The sequence below is a fragment of the Tinamus guttatus genome, unplaced genomic scaffold (assembly GCF_059628265.1).
Source record: "Tinamus guttatus ecotype Peru unplaced genomic scaffold, ASM5962826v1 Tinamus_guttatus_pri_ptg000217l, whole genome shotgun sequence".
NCBI lineage: Eukaryota > Metazoa > Chordata > Aves > Tinamiformes > Tinamidae > Tinamus > Tinamus guttatus.
In genome coordinates, this window is record NW_028288751.1 from 355,901 (window position 1) to 367,059 (window position 11,159).

At 54.1% G+C, this 11,159-nt stretch overlaps 2 protein-coding genes across 2 annotated transcripts; one reads left to right on the forward strand and one right to left on the reverse strand.

The window, feature by feature from the left end:
* On the forward strand, window positions 1–2,822 carry STEEP1 (STING1 ER exit protein 1). Its single transcript, XM_088524932.1, has 7 exons — window positions 1–138; window positions 593–710; window positions 779–820; window positions 1,374–1,512; window positions 1,993–2,082; window positions 2,208–2,300; window positions 2,743–2,822. The coding sequence occupies exons 1-7, from the start codon at window positions 15–17 to the stop codon at window positions 2,803–2,805; spliced, it is 669 nt and encodes a 222-aa protein (XP_088381058.1). The 5' UTR covers window positions 1–14; the 3' UTR covers window positions 2,806–2,822.
* Window positions 2,823–8,273: 5,451 nt separating this feature from the next.
* Window positions 8,274–10,111, reverse strand: SLC25A5 (solute carrier family 25 member 5). Its single transcript, XM_088524933.1, has 4 exons — window positions 9,936–10,111; window positions 9,354–9,840; window positions 9,105–9,245; window positions 8,274–8,534 (listed from the first exon to the last, which is right to left on the reverse strand). The coding sequence occupies exons 1-4, from the start codon at window positions 10,044–10,046 to the stop codon at window positions 8,377–8,379; spliced, it is 897 nt and encodes a 298-aa protein (XP_088381059.1). The 5' UTR covers window positions 10,047–10,111; the 3' UTR covers window positions 8,274–8,376.
* Window positions 10,112–11,159: the final 1,048 nt, after the last annotated feature.

Sequence of the window (11,159 nt, forward strand, 5' to 3'; positions counted from 1 at the left end):
GTCCGGCCGCCGCCATGCCCAAGGTGGTGTCGCGCTCCGTGGTGTGCTCCGACACGCGCGACCGCGAGGAGTACGATGATGGCGAGAAGCCGCTGCATGTCTACTACTGCCTCTGCGGGCAGATGGTGCTGGTGCTGGGTGAGCCCGCGGCGGCGGCCCCGTTGGACGGGGCGTGGAGGGGGCGCGCAGAGACCGTTGGGGGTGGCCGTTGGGGGGGGGAGAGGGGTGAGGCGGCCGTTTGGGGTGGCCGTTGGGCAGGGATGGGGGAGAGGGCGCGCAGCGACCGTTGGGGGTGGCCGTTAGCCGTTGGAGCGGGGGCGGGGGGTGCGCGGCGGCCGTTGCGGGATGGCCGTTGGGAGGAGGGGGCGTGAGGCGCCCGTTGGACGGGGCGGGTGGCGCGAGGGGACCGTTGCGAGGTGGCTGTCGGACGGGGGAATAGAGAGGGCGCGCAGCGACGCTTGAGGGCGGCCATAGGGGAGCGACCGTTGGGCGGGGAGGGAGGGGGCGTGAGGCGGCCGTTGCGGGTGGCCGCTAGCTGGGGCCGTGGAGGAGGCGGCGGTGGCGCGGGCTGGCCCTGAGAGTTGCCCCGCAGACTGCCAGCTGGAGAAGCTGCCCATGCGGCCGCGGGACCGCGCGCGGGTCATCGACGCCGCCAAGCACGCGCACAAGTTCTGCAACGCCGAGGAGGAGGAGAGCGTCTACCTGCGCAGGTGAGGCCGCACCGGGGCTGGGGGGCTCAGCGGCCTCCCGGGCTCCTGACCACTTCTCCTCTCCCCAGGCCAGAGGGCATCGAGCGGCAGTACAGAAAGAAGTGCGGCAAGTAAGTGACACGGGGCAGCACAAGCCTTGCTTGTGCACGCTTGTTTGCATCTCCTGATTCCTCCTCGCCTTGCCCTGCCTCCTTAGAAATAACTTTTTCAACACTATTTTAGTTAGTGACAATCGCTCCTCTTGGGAAGGGTCTGTTGTAGTGTTTTGCAGCCTTGATTCACATCCAGTCTAAAACCAGAATATTGCTTGACACTTCCTGTCATCTCTGTACAGCACTGTTTGGTTTATTGTGTTGCTTGTTTTTGTGACCTGGGAAAACAGGGATGGGCTGAGTATGTGTCGTTGAATGCAAAGGAAAATGGGAACACTAGTGTAATCAAAATCAGAAGTTAATCATTATTTTTAATGGCTGCTGGTTTATTCTGATATTATCTCCTTTCGTAAAAGGTCTCAACCCTTCCAAGCACATTTAAACCCTGAATTGTTGCTAGAATGTGCTTGGAGCGTGGTGATGATGAACATTTTTTTTAGTAATTTTTAAAGTTAGGTAGCTGCGAGACTCTGGAATCTGTGTTTTCTCACAGCTGTGTTTCTATTTGCAGGTGTGGACTTCTGCTTTTTTATCAACACCAACAGAAAAATGCCCCAGTGACTTTCATTGTGGATGGTGCTGTGGTCAAGTTTGGCCAGGGCTTTGGGAAAACAAACATATATACTCAAAAACAAGAGCCTCCCAAAAAGGTATTCAGCTTTAGAGCAGTAGCAAACCTGCCTCTGATTTTCAAAAAGGTGCAATGGATAAAATCACCTTACTGGGGGGGGAAAAGGACCTGTAGTAAGATAACTCACCTCTGTCTTCTCCGTGTGTACCTTTAGTCTTTCTTAACAACGGTCACAGCAGCTAAAGCCAAGCAAAATGAATTTGGAAATCTGGAGCCTGATCTTTGGGCTCTGTTACCAGGTTTCCCATCATAAATAGGTCAGGTTGGTAGTCACCTCTCAGTCTGTGTTCTCAAGGCCACTGATTGCCAACATGTAGGCAAGTTTGCTCCTGATAATGACAGCTCTGAGCCTGGAAGTCACCGGTACTGGTTCTGCTGTGCTGTCCACCGAGTTTGTGTAATCTTAGTGACTGGAACTGAAGCCTTCCAAGCATTGGGGTGGGTGACTTAGTGACTCCCCTGTTCCTGAAGTCTAACAAAAGGTCTGCTTCTCACGAAGGTGATGATGACCAAACGGACCAAAGACATGGGCAAGTTCAGTTCGGTCACAGTCTCCACAATTGATGAAGAGGAGGAAGAGATTGAAGCGGTAAGTTTTCTCTGCCCTCAGTGCCAGTCAGGTCTGCACTGGGCAGCTGATCGAAGCTGATGATTCTCTCACCAGTTGGATAAGATGCTGTTAGTCTGTTGCAAAGTGACCTGTCTGTGTTTCAGAGGGAGATTGCAGACTCCTATGCACAGAATGCAAAAGTAATTGAGAAGCAACTGGAACGCAAAGGAATGAGCAAAAAAAGGCTACAGGAGTTGGTGAGTGTTTTCTTCGCTGTTAAACATGAGTCTCTGAGGTCTCTTGGCTTTGCGCACAAAAGTTATCGTGCAAATCAAACTGAGTATTTCAGAGTATAGAGAGGTCCTGGTACAGACACAGGTAACTTGTAGCCTTGCGAGGACCATTTTTCCTTTACAGGTTGTACAGAGGCGTTCCTCTAGTCCTCCTGTATATAAAATCATGCACAATTACTAGCCAGCTAACCAGGGAGCAGCCAGTAGAGCTTTCATAGGGTCTTCTTGACCTGTCAGACAAGGAAAGTGGAAGGGGAAAACCCTGCGGAGGCACTGCCACTCAGAGCCCCCCCAGTGCTGTGCTCTCAACCTCTCAAGTCTCCTTGTTGGAAGACCAGACCTCACTGGACACTGAAAGGAAACATTCCCAGGCATTATTTCATTCTGTCTTAATTTTCTTTATCAGGCCGAGCTGGAAGCCAAGAAAGCCAAGATGAAAGGAACCCTGATCGATAACCAGTTCAAATGAAATGCTCCCCATCGCTGGGCATTTGGAGACGGGAGGAACTACTGGGAACCCTGCAGCTCAGTCAGCGTAGCAGAAATAATGGACACTACCCAAGAGCAGCGCTCTGCAACAAGCTTGGAGACTGAGTGTCTCCCTAGCATGGGTGATGCTCAGGTATTTTAATAACTGAAACGACACTGGAAACTTCTCTGAAACTGCGTTTTTTTTTTTTTTTTTTTAACAAATAGAAAGTTGTTCCAAGCAGAACACCTGGTTTGGGGAAGTGTTTTACTGGGTGCCTGCGTGTGTTCAGTGCACCTTTAGGTACCCATATTTTTGTTTTGATAGTTTTCAGATCTGCATAGGATTTCCATAAATGTATTAGAGCAACAGGTCAAGTGTGCAACAAAGAAATCCCTTGCCAAAGTGAGCTGTGCGCAAAGCAGACGGTACCTGCTGAGAGAGAGCTGCTGTTTCAGCACGGCTGGAGCGACTCAGCTCCAGGTTCAGGAATCACGCTGCTGCTCACCGTGATCAGCTAGCAGAAGCAGCAGTTTAGGCTTGGCAGTAACTTTCCAAGTCTTAACTCCTATTGAGCGACAGAAAGCAATTTTACAGAATTCTGCAATTAAAACTATGCCAACAGTTTTCTGGCACATACAAGAATGTGAAATCCAACACTACTTTAAACTGCCGAAAACAAAAACTGCCAAAGTGTTAGACCATTAATGAATACAGCTATGTAGCCTGAACCATCACTGATACAACCAGTGATCATTAAAATTAAAAAACAGCTTCATCTCTGAAGTAACCTTTGAACACACCAACCATTAGAGACTTTAACAACATGAAGAATCCATGCACAGAAGTACTGCCTTGCTTGGGCAGGAACATTTTGTTTTATCTCTTTTACATGTTCCATGCATTTTTTTTTTTTTAATTCTACCAACTCTCTCCAAATAATCCATGAGCAATGTACAAGATGAAACACCTCCCACTTGTGGGAGAAGCTCCTATGATCAATAAAAACTTTCTGTCTGGCTTTGTAAAATTGACTGGTCCGCTTAGACTAAGGCTGCATCCTTTCTTTCTTTGGGAAAACAGGGTGTGTGGGAGATGGGGAAGCCTCTGGGGTCCGGCAGGCCGGGGCGCACACGCCAGCTCTGGAGGCCGTGCTCCGCTAGCTCCGTTAAGGGTGGGCTGGGCGCGCGCGTGCCAGAGGGGCTGCAGGGCAGCGCGGAGCTTGTGTAGGGCTCGTGGTGGCCGCTCCGAACCCTGTCGGCAGAGTGTGGGCAGCGAAGCCACCGCTAGGCTGCGTGTGACGGCGAGGAGGGCACGAGGGACGGGTGTGTGCAAGGCCTTGGCCCCGGAGCCTTCCCCGTTCTGCTAGCGCCGTGCAGCCAGGTGAGGGCTGCAGGGCTCCCATCCAGAGCTCCCCAAGGCTGAAATAACCTCCGGGTTGGGCTGCCTTCCACCCCAGGCACAGCTGGGAGGAGAAGCAGCAGGAAGATGACATTTAAAGGCAAAATAGTTCATTTCAACTGTCTGTTCTAGAACTGGGAGAGGTATTTCATGGCTAACATCTGTATTTAAATTTCTATATTAAAACCAAACAAACCCACAAACAATCAGGAAAATCTTTTCCAAGTAGGAACCAAAGACAGAAAAGAGCTTTGGTGTTTGAAAATAGATTTTGGACAGTTTGAGATCTTCTTACAGTCTGTAGTTGTCACAAAGGGTGGGCTGTGGCACTGCTTCAGGTAACACCAGCAACAAAGGCTCAGGTGCGTTTCCTTCGTGGCTTCTAGATATTCAGCCCACACACAGAAGTGATTTCAATTGTGTAAACAGAGATCTGCCTCATTTGTCTCAGCTATGGATCCAGCTAGAAAAGGGAGGGAGGTTTTTAGGAAGATAACCATCTCTTAGCTATTTTTAATACAGCGTAGTATGCGATTTGTGGCTGAAACATCTACAGTAAGGAAAATTTGCTATAAAATTCAAAACATGTTTCTTACCATATCTAACTAGATATAGCTCACAGGAGTTTTAATCCAATTGAATTTCGGACTTCTAGATGAAAGTGAATTAAAATATGTTATCTGCTTACAGCAAAAGGAAGTGGGGGCTTCTAGTTGAAATCCTTATTTTAAAATAGAGTGCTATCTTAAGTACAACTAGTTGTTCTGCAGAGTTTTTAACACACTTGTAGCAACCAAGGAAGGGCTATTCTGCACATAAGAGCTTTTCCTGCTCTGGAACCATTCCTGAGCAAGGCAACATGTGAATTAAGAAAGGAGATCTGTCCCCAGAATAATGCCAGTGCAGCCAGTCCCACCAGAAGTATGTGTTCCTTCCAGCGGAACAGCCCAGCCCAGTTTCCAAAGGCTGTCCCATAGGTTTGCCATAGGAACAGCATGACCTGAATTATCACATCCAAATAATTCCATGTCGCAAAGCTGCTTTGCTCCTCACAGCTCCAAACCGCGCACAGTTGGTAAGTGCTAAACTGTAGCAGTGAACTGGAAATGACCTACGGAAGTTGTTCCTGGGAAGCAGCAGGGCATCTTCCTTCCCAGCGCCCCAAACACAGCTATCATCATTGCAATGGCACAGCACCAGGCAGCAGTAGAACCTGCTTGGAAGGAGCATAAACCACCCACCCGCTCAGCCTCCTGCTCTACTGGAGCTCCGGACAGCTTAGCAGAGTCCCCAGCTCAGCAGAGCCCTGTGCGTCCCGCGGCGCCGTGCACACGGCGTGGCGCCGGCTCAGCACCCGACCCCGGTTCCGCACATGGCCGGGCAGCGCACACAAGCAGAAACACGTTCTGGCGCCTGACTGAACACAGCAGCCGGCTCAGTCCCGCTCAGGAGCGTCTTAAAACTCTGCCGAGACGAGAAACCCGCAAGGAGCCGGCAAGGCCCTTGGAGGGAAAGGAGGGGCCTCCTTTCCCAGGCAAGCAGGCTCGGCGCTCAGTGTGAGAGGAGAGGGTGCTGCAGTGACCTGGTAGTTTCACATGCCCTCACTTCTATGCTGGAAACAACTGCCCAAAACAAAAATCCAGTTTCCCCAGAATTGGCTTGGATTTTCTTGTTCTGATCAGAGCCTGTCCACCTTGATCTACTACTCACAACTCTGACCTCCAGTAATTTTTAAAATAAGAGTTTGTGCATCCTAGACAGCACATTCCTGCTTGTAAATTAACACATTGTCTGAACACAATAAACCTTTAAAACACTTCTGCAGCTGTTATTAGCTTCAGGGCATTAATTAGCAATTGGTGCGCATGGAAGATGGTGCTCTCAGCGCCTGCTGTCACCACCCCAGCGGGATGGAGCAGCAGTGGTTTTGGGGGGGACACCGCAGCTTGGTGGATCAGCTCTCTCCAGGGTACTGGGCTGTGGTGCAAACACGCCAGGTTCGCGCACGTCTGCGGGCACGCGAGGTGAGCCCAGGGCAGACACCTTGGTGGGTGGTTACAGTGCACAGATGCTGATTTGTTTGCAATGCTGGCAGTGATGAGGCTGAGTCTGGGGCAGGACCCAGGGCAGCCTGGTGCAAGCTTTGTCATTGCTGCCAACTGCCCTCTTGAGCAGGATTCCCCTGCTCCATCTGCCCCACCATCCCCATTGGGAAAAACACGAAAGAGCAGCAACTGAACCCGAGTCCAGAGCCAGGCGCCACATGGACTGCTACGTTCCGCATCACCATGAGCCCCTCGCAGGGCTGCACAGTGAGGGGTGACAGGGGGTTTTGTAGCCCTGTGGCATCAGCAATGAAGGAGAAGGTACCGGGAGAGCCTCCCTCCTGGCTGCAGGCTCAGCTGAGAGCTGCGAGTCCGTGGGGCCCTGGCGCAGGTGCCCTCACCCACCACCCCTGGAAGAAAGGGACCATGTGCTCACCCTCCTCATCCTCACCCTGCCATAGTCAGCAGCATCCCCTCCAGGCAGGGGAACTCCTCACGGAGCCGCAGGAAGCATTTCGGGAAGGCCTTGGCTTGCAGGAGAGCTCAGCAGCTGAAGGCAATTAGAGCAGGGAGCCTTCACAAGCCAACCTGTGTTGGGGAGCTCTCTGCTGAAGCTGCTGCCGGCCTGTGGTTGTGCCTTCACTCTCCTTCTCCTGGGAGACCTTCAGCCCCTTTTCCTCCCACTGAGGTAGCAGGGCCTTTATAGCGCAAGGCCCGAGCGCAGCAGGAGGGCACCAGCAAAGGTTCTTGGCTCAGCAGCACAGCCACGTCCGAGACCCCTGGTGTCACTGAGCGTGATGGTGGATGTGCAGCCCCTTGATCCCCTGCAGAGCCCTCAAACCGACCAGACCAGCGGCCACAAGGGGTTCAGACGTGTGTGCGCCTGGCGCGGCCAATGCTGCTCTCACACCTCGCTCCTGAGGGGATCAGCAACCCAAGCCACGACCGCCCTTTGCGGCCCGAGCGCTTGTCTGTCCGGGCAGTGGTCAAGATCAGTTTCAGTGATTGAGATCAACTGCTTGAAGCAAGCCTGAGCAGCCAAATGGGATTACTCGGAAGAGCCGAGGCTGTAAGGAGGACCCGCTTTGCTCTGAGGTCAGGGAGCCAGGCCTGGGAGAGCCCATTCACCCACCTGGCTCCCCAGACAGGTGCTGAGCAGCTTCCTGCAGGCAGCTCACGGAGGGGCCTGGATGAAGGCCCAGCCACCCACCGCGCCAAGGCTTGTTGTATCTTCCCCTAATGGGTGCAGCGGCACCAAGGAATTCCTTTCCTCGCCCCCGGGAGCCTGGGGAGAGCTCAGCTCAGAGGTGGGCAGGAGACCTGGCCCCCGGCCTGGGTGAGACCAGCACGGGCTCCAGATGGGCTGTCTGCTCTCCTACCGCATCCAGGAGGCCCAGCACCTCGCCCAGGGGCCCGGCTACCCGGGCGATTTACCAAACAGCAGCAATTACCAATGCTCGTTTTCTCTGGCTGGGTTTTAACATGCCCGAGTACAGAGCTGGCGTCCTAAGGCCATGCATGTGATCTCGGCTCCCTGCTCTTTCAGGCAACAGCAAAGGCTCCTTGGAGACGTCTGTGGCCTCGCCGGGGTTCAGCCCAGGTGGGAGGGCTGGTGCGCTGCAGGGCGCCGGGGAGCAGCCAGGCCCGGGTCGGGACATGACCTCCAGCTCCGGGGCTCTGCCAGGGCAGCAGGGAAAAGCGCAGCAGAGCTGGCGGTCCCGGCCCCGCTAGACTGTCCGGCCTGCCTGAGGAGGCAGCTTTCTGGGCCAGCAGCACTTCGTTTGCCTGCTGGAGGCCCAGCACGGCTAGCGAGCAAGGCCTGGAGGAGGGGCCCTGCCTTCTCCCCCTCACTGCAGCGCCCAGGAGAACAAACTCCGCACAAGGGAAAGCGGTTTCAGTTTTTTATTTCTTCATACTCTTGAAGCTGGTGTGATTGAAACAGAAACCACGAACGAGCCCCATCAGGGGAACGGCTCCATGAAAACAGGGCAGACAGCCAGCCCTGCCCCATGTTAACCTGTATAAATACCAGCTGCCACTGATTAGTAACTAGACAGTTTTGATACAGTCCATGAATGGTCACAGGCTACATAATGCAACATGCCAGTTCACAACAGGAAATAACTTATGTGTATTTCTTGATTTCGTCGTACAGGACTAGGACAAAAGCACCACCCATTCCTCGGAGTACATTCGACCAAGCACCTTTAAAAAACGCTTTGGAGCCCTCATCGCGGGCAATCTTCCGCCAGCAGTCAATCGTGCCAGTGTACATTATGTCAGCTGCAGGACACAGAAATTGTTAAGAATCTCATACCCATGACCCCTTAGATTCAGGTGAGAAGTGGTCCAACACTTCTGCCAGCTTCACAATCTCAAGCAAATCTATTTATTGTCTTGCATCCTCCAGTATTATTGAATGAGAGGACAATATTGTCTCAGGAGAGATGCTGCAGCTGCATTGCCCCTAGGAGACACTGGAAGGAACTGTTTGAGCAGGATGCAACTACCATTTGCTAGACACCAACATTTCCAGACCCAGCACCTATTGCACAGTCAGCCAAGGCCATGCCTGCAATGAGGAACATCTCTCCCTGGCCCAGGGAGACTAGTTTGCAACATCCTTGGGCAAACTCTGCTACTGATAGAGACCTTACTTGTATGTGCCATAATATAGGAGTCCAGAATGGACTAATTCATCCATTCCTCACACCGTGCTATTTGCAAGAATAAAGCATGTCTACAGATCTTGCTGAAAGCCAAACCATGCTGCCTTTATCAGAGATCCACCACCAGCCGTTTTCTTCAGGGATGCCCAGTACTTCCCTATGCAATACAGGGGGTGGAACTTACCTCCTTTACGACCAGACTGCATCATCATGCGGCGACGAACTGTGTCAAAAGGATAGGAGGTCAAGCCGGCGACGGCGGTGACCGTCTGCGCGATCATCCAGCTGACAACGATGTGGGTGTTCTTGGGGTCAGGAAGCATGCCTGGGGAGAGAGGGATTGGCGTCAGGCGAGCCAGCGGCACATGCCAAAATACGCTACAGATCTGCTGTGTCCAGCATCTCCATTTCATCTCAGTTTTGGTCCACCTACCCTTTGCGGTGTCGTAGATGCCAAAGTAGGCAGCTCTGTAGATAATGATGCCCTGGACGGACACATTGAAGCCTTGGTAAAGGCCCCTAAGGCCATCTGACCGGAAGATTTTGACCAGGCAGTCACCGAGCCCACTGAACTCGCGGTCGGCGCCTGCTTTGCCCACGTCGGCTGCCAGGCGGGTGCGGGCAAAATCAAGGGGATAGACGAAACAGAGGGAGGTGGCGCCGGCGGCGCCACCAGACGCCAGGTTACCCGCAAAGTACCGCCAGAACTGGGTCCTTTTGTCCACGCCGCCCAGGAAGAGCTGCTTGTATTTGTCTTTGAAGGCGAAGTTGAGCGCCTGCGTGGGGAAGTACCTGATCACATTGGCCAGATTGCCGCGCCAGAAGGAGAGGACGCCCTGCTCGCGCGGGATGCGCACCACGCAGTCCACGATGCCCTTGTACTGCTTGTCGGCCGCGATCTGCTTGCTGGCGTGCTGCACCTGCGGGGCCTGCCCGTGAGCGCCGAACCGGCACCAGTACCGGTACCGGCGCCGGCAACGACCCGCGCCCCCCTGCCCACGCCCGCCGCCCCCACCTGCAGCAGCAGCTTGACCCGCTCGATGGGCGCCACGGCCGTCTTGGAGATGGCGGCTGCCACCCCCCCGGCCAGGAAATCCTTGGCGAAGGACACGGCCGCATCGGTCATGGCGGCGGGAGCGGCGCGGGAGGAGAGGAAAGCAGAGCGGAGCGCGGCGGGACGGCGTGAGGCGGGCGGGCGCGCAGCCGAAATGGCCGCCCTTATATAGCGGTGGCGGGAGGCCACGTGGGCGAGGGGGCGGTGCCAGAGGCCGCGCCGCCGCGTTCCGCCCGCCTATTGGCTGGCGCCCGGGGCGGGGCCGCCGCAGGGGGCGGGGCCGCCGCAGCGGGGCGGGGCCGGGAGCCCCCGCAGCCCCGGTGACCGCAGCCCCGGGAGCGCCCGGATCCTTCCGGGTTCCCCCGGACCTCCCGACCCTCCCCCGCCGTCCCAGGCCCGCCTCGGAGGCCCACCCGAACACACACTGCGGAGCCTTGGCTGTTAAATCGTTAATAAGTGCTTTATAGGTCTGAGGGTTACAGTGCAGTACCAAGGAGGGGTCATTAGCACATCACCTTAGAGGTAACTTTTTAGCCCACTTAAATCTCATCAGGTAACGCTCACAACGCTACAAATCCATACAGAAATTCGGCATTAGTAACACACACAAGTGCGCCTGGGTCAGGCAAAGGCACTCTGGAAGAGATCGGTTCCTCCCAACTCATTCTGGTAGCGACCCAAATCACATCTCCTTATTGTCGCATCCCAAATAAATCTCATTTCCTTATTCACACAGCCCAGATAAATCTCAGCATCATCGTCTGCACCGTGCAGATAGGAAAAGTGAGGCAGGGCCGTGGCGAGAGAGTCGGGAGTACTGACAGCCTGGGTAGATGCATAAGCCACAAGGTCGACTCTCTGCTGTCCTGCTTCTTTGCTGTCACTGTCTATTTCTCTGTATCTCACACCAAGATGATCTACTTTTTTTGTTGTTGTTCGAGAGCTTTCCTAAACTGTCCAGATGGCCCTGAGTCGCACTTGCTCAGGCAACAAGCTAGCAGTGCCGCAGGGAGTTCGTACCCACAGAGGTGCCATGACTCCAAGACTGCAATATTTCAAGTGGGAAACCCTGGCTGTGTGCGCAGCGCGGTTCAGCGCGCAAGCTCGCAGCAGCACAACAGGCCCAGGCCTGCGCACAAGAGATAGGGAGCAGTTTAATATAAAAATAGAGCTTTAAGAACAAAC